Source organism: Elephantulus edwardii, unplaced genomic scaffold (assembly GCF_000299155.1).
Source record: "Elephantulus edwardii isolate Elephantulus edwardi_28Jun2011 unplaced genomic scaffold, EleEdw1.0 scaffold00217, whole genome shotgun sequence".
Taxonomy (NCBI): Eukaryota; Metazoa; Chordata; class Mammalia; order Macroscelidea; family Macroscelididae; genus Elephantulus; species Elephantulus edwardii.
In genome coordinates this window covers 4,658,072-4,663,153 of record NW_006399967.1, presented here as the reverse complement: position 1 = coordinate 4,663,153, position 5,082 = coordinate 4,658,072, and the positions used below count along the sequence as shown (strand labels likewise).

The window sequence follows — 5,082 nt, the reverse complement described above, 5'->3', positions numbered from 1 at the left end:
TGGTGGGAGTGTGGTCCCTGGAGGGAGTGTGGTCCCTGGAGGGAGTGTGGTCCATGGTGGGAGTGTGGTCCATGGATGGAGTGTGGTCTATGGTAAGAATGTGATCCAAGGTGGCAATATGGTCCATGTGAGAGTGTTGTCCTTGGCAGTGTGTGGCCCTTGAAGATAGTGCAGTCCTTGATGAGAGTGTAGTGGATGGAGGGGGATGGCCCATGAATGGAGTATTTCCCATATTAGGAAGCTGGTCCATGGTTGGACCAGATCTCAGTGTGAGAGAATGATTCATGGTTGGAGTATGAGCCATATCGTGTCTGAAAGCCAAGGTAGAAATATATTCCCTAGTGGGCTGAAATGTGGCCCGTGGTAGAAGTGTGCCCAGTGTACAAATGGAACCTGAAGTAAATTGTGTACCATAGTGAGAACATGGTCCAAGATGAAGTGTGGTCTATAGATTGAGTGTGGTGGGAATGGGGACCTGGGTTGGGTATGAAGGCCCAGGGTGATAGCAGGGTCCAAGGTCGGAGCAAGCTGTGTAGTGAAAGCAGAACCCAACATGGGAAGAGGGTCCAGAGTGGATGCAGGAGACAAACTAGAGGCCAGAGAAGGTACAGTGACTTTTTCTGGAATTAGGGGTGCTCAGCACAGGTACCACTACCATTTCTCCCCACAGATAACACATTTCCTTTGACTGAAGGCAAGGAGCCAAAGCTGTAACAGGTGGGGTATTTTAGTAGAGGGAAAGCAAGCGGCTTTGTGTAAACTCTCACCCCACTTCAACTGAGGGAAATGCACCCACCCCCTTGCACAGGAAGGGTTCAGACAGGGGGCCCTTGGAAATGTGTTCCTCTATGGAAACCCACAGGAAATCAAGTGCAGACAGGGTTGTGAGATGCAGGTAGAGACCATTGAGAGGTGAGAGCACGGAATGCTGGAACACAGGGACACAGGGGCCCCTGAGAGATAGGGCAGAGACTCTCAGAGATGGCAGGTGTGAAGATCCTCTAAGGCCCCAGCAACCAGGCTGGTCCCAGGATGGAGGTGCGAGGCCCCCTTCCTAGACTCTCCTTACCTGGCACAGTGATGGACAGGGTAGTGTCTTCTAGAAATCTTTCCGTCCAGTAGATGGATGGCCTGGAATATACCAGGCATGGCTCAGCAGGAGGAAGGTGCTGGAGGGAGCCCTGCTCAGAAACAGAAGCTTAGGATGCCCCACCCACAAACAGTCGGGAACAGAGAGCCACTCCGTCTGCAGGGGTCAGGGCGGAGAAGATGGTGGAGTGTATATTATAGGGAACACAGCCTGTTCCAGGGCGGAGGGCAAGGTATAACCAAGAATGAGACTTATATAAGTGAGTCCCTTCCTTTTCTGTGAAAGAGGACAAAGGGGCTCCAGCAAGGGCTCTGGACACCTGGCCCATCCACCCATGCAACAGAGACAAGACTTACCAGAAGACAGAGAAATGCAAGGTCATCTTGCAGGGGGAAATCCAGGCATAGCCCTGACAGCAGCCCACCCTGCGATGAGAAGGTCCAGCCCCCACTGCTCTGAGACTATACCTTGGCCCACACTCCCCAAATTTCCAGGGTGTCCACCAGGGGCCCTGCCCCAAGGGGCCCCGCCTCCAGTGTCCTGACTGCTCACTCTTCCCCAGAATCCTTCTTAACTCTCTGGACTAACGCTAGGCTGGGGTCCCTGGGAAGGTACAGAGGGGTCCCCAGAGGCTTCCTCACTTTGTGCCCTAAGCCCCATAGCTGGCATTCCTATCCCCTCACCTGTCTGTCAACATTTGCCGGTTGGTCTTGGGTCTTGCCAAATCGAAGATTCTTCTTTTCTTCTTTTTGCCTCTGGGCACTGGCAACTCTTGGCTGATGGACAGTCGGCTTGAGGAAAACCAGTCTGGGCTAGAGCAGTGTTTACACCCCAACGTATCAGGGAGCCCAGAGCCTTGGTCTCCCTCCCCCTTCAAAGATGCCTCTTTGGGGCAGAATTTGGGAGTCATGAGGACCTAGGTGTGTGAGTGTAGCCAAGTCACCTGTCTGACTTTTGGCTTCTCCATCCTAAGGTGGACAGGAGACTGATCATCCCCCCAGGTTGTGGCAATGGTGAATAAGGTTGCTGACCACCTTGCTAACATTTCCCAAACCTTTACTCCTGACATGTCCCCAGATGTCTGAAATCTGCAGATCCCACCACCGGCCATCTATGGGTGGGCTGTGTTCCCCAACTTTTGCCTCAAAGCCCAGTGGGGATCTGTCAATCCAGCCCACCACCTTGACTCCCAGAACCTCACTTGGACCCCAGGGGGTAGCTCAGCCCCCTCCTAGCATCAAGCAATGCAGATGATAGTGACAGATGTTAAGATGCTGCTCTGCTCTCACTGTACCCCTCTACATCTTGCTGTACCCCACCAGAACCTGATGTACTTTCTTATATCCCACCATACTCCACTGTACATCAATGTACCCCACCATACCCCATTGTACTCTACTGTACTCCCTGTACAACCACACTGTGCTTTGTCCTATCCCACTGGACCTCACCACACCCTATTGTACCCTGCTGGACTTCCCTGTACTCTGTCATACCCTACCGTACCCCCACGCACCCCATTGTACCCTTGCCCTTCCCCACCATACCCCAATGTACAACATTCTACTATCATACCCCACTGTACCCCACCATACACCACTATAACCTACTGTGTCCCACTATACCCCACTGTACCACACTAGACTCTGTCATAACCCTACTGTACCCTGCTATATTCCACCATACCCCATTGTATCCCATCACACGCCATGGTATACCAATGTACCACACCACTCACTGTATTCCTCTATACCCTGCTGTATCTATCTCATCATACCCCACTGTATCACTCCATACCTCACTGTTCACCAATGTACCACATCGTGCCCCACTGTACCGTCGTACCCCTCTACACCCCACCATCCTCACTGTACCCTACTACACACCACTATGCCTCACTATATATCATTGTACTCCACCACACCCTGTGGCACTCCACTGCCTCACTCTACCCTGCTGCCCTGCTGCACGGCCCTATTCCCCCACCACTTTTTCTCCTCACTGACCCACACCCCTGCCCCATCCTCTCACTGATCCCCTCACTGACCCACACCTCCACTGCCCTATCACTAACTACCCCAGCACCCACATTGTCCCATTCCCCACTGTCCTCCTCTTCCACTGCCCTGTCCCTCACTGCTCCATCTCATTGTCCCATCCTCCACCTGCCCTATCTCACCATTACCCCATTCCACCATTGCCCCATTTCCCACTGTCCTGTTCCCCCTCTGCCCCATCTCCCATCACCCTGTCCATCCACTGCCATGACCCCCAGTGTCCAAGCCACCACCCCAATACTGATCCTCACTATCTGCCTACTTACCTCACTTCAGGCATCTTCCCCTCCTCCAAGTCCTTGTCCTGGACACTCTGCAGATGGGAAAGGATCTCATCCTGATCCTGTGTCCCAGTGACTTCCTGCTCAGGCTCCCCCTTGAGGGGGCTCTCCAGCTCCAGCTGGACATCATCCTCATCTTGGGGATTTAGGTCCAGAAGATCCACAGAATCCTGGCCTTTATACTCAGGGTCCCCGAAGTCCAGTGTGTCATCAACCTCATTCTTGTCCACCTCAGCGGCAGCCTCAGACGCAAGGTTGTTGCTGTTAAGATTCAGACTATAATCTCCCATATAATCTCTTCTAACTTCACCTTCTTCGCTCTGTCACAACCCACTGTGCCCACCACACCCCTAGTGCTTCCACAGTTGTCATGGTGTAGTACAATGCCCCTCTTGTCCACATTCCATCCCTGCACTCTCCAGTCACCTTGGACAGAACAGAGCAGGGAACATACTAGGAACAGGGTCCATACTGTCTTCATCCCACATTACCACACCCATGAGCATGCTATGCCTACACTCACATCAGAGCCACACCCCTACTGGGACATACTTCCCTGTTCCCCCCATTGTCCAGTCCCCCACTGTCCTGTTCCCCACTTTCCCATTCTTCTCACTTCCCCATTTCCTCCACTGCCCTGAACACCAACGCGCTCTCTCTCTCACTGCCTCAAACCCCTTCTGTCCCATCCTCCTTCTCTCCAATCCTCCCACTGCCCTGTCCTCCCACTGTTCTGTCCCCCATTGCCCTGTCCCCCACTTCCCCATCCCTCCGTTGTCCAGTCCCCCAACTGATCCATCCCCCACTGCCCTTCTGCCAGTGACCCATCTCCCACTATTTCATCTCTGCACTGTTCAGTATCCTCGCTTCCCAAGCCCACACTGTCCTAACCACCAGTTCCCTGTCTCCCCATTGCCCCATCCTTCCACTACCCTGTCCACCAGTGTCCCATCTCCCCCCACCCCATCCCCCCACTGCTTCATTCCCCCCATTGCCTCATCTCCCCCTGACCCTTTCCCTATCGCCCAGTGCCCCATCCTCCACTGCCCTATCCTCCACAGCTTCTCTACCCTCAGGAGACTTCCATTGCCATGGAGGTCCTCCCCTCATTTGGACTGTCCTCCTCCTGCTCCACCCTGTGCCCTCCACACTGTCTTGCTATATCCTGTCTTCTTGCTTGGCTTATCCATGGCCTTGGTGTCACCAAAAACAAGGCTGTGGATCTGTTTTCTTCCTCAGTCTTTCTCAAATTATCACTGGAGTCCAAGGTCTGAGTGAGGCCCTTCACCCTGTCTTTCCTGGACCTGAAAAGGCTCAGACCAGCTCTAGACATATTCAGATTTGAAAGCAAAATATCACTCTGAAACTTACAAAGGAAACAAGTGCAGGTATTGGCAGTGGAGAAGCTCAAGCTCAGCTGTCAGAAACAGAGCAGGGGCCAGCTGGGGATCAGACCACTTCTCATCCCCAATCATCACCAGATGCTCCTCATCCCCAAGTTCAACCCTACACTGAATAAAATGTAAACAAGCCCATGAGAGATAGAACACAGTCCTGAATTTATCCCACCTTAATTTAGAAAACATCTTTGTTGTTGTTGTTATGTGCCGTTGAGTCGTTTGCGACTCATAGCGACCCTATATACAACAGCCCT

The 5,082-nt window shown here is 52.9% G+C and overlaps 1 protein-coding gene across 1 annotated transcript in view; it reads right to left on the bottom strand.

Annotated features, from left to right (window-relative positions):
- Window positions 1–3,718, bottom strand: part of THEG (theg spermatid protein) — a 68,291-nt gene extending 64,573 nt beyond the window's left edge. Inside the window, exons 1-4 of the mRNA XM_006898030.1 lie at window positions 3,414–3,718; window positions 1,774–1,881; window positions 1,447–1,515; window positions 1,070–1,131 (exon numbers count right to left, since the gene is read on the bottom strand). Coding sequence (XP_006898092.1) covers window positions 1,070–1,131; window positions 1,447–1,515; window positions 1,774–1,881; window positions 3,414–3,718 — 544 coding nt within the window. The remainder of the gene's footprint in view (window positions 1–1,069; window positions 1,132–1,446; window positions 1,516–1,773; window positions 1,882–3,413) is intronic.
- Window positions 3,719–5,082: the final 1,364 nt, after the last annotated feature.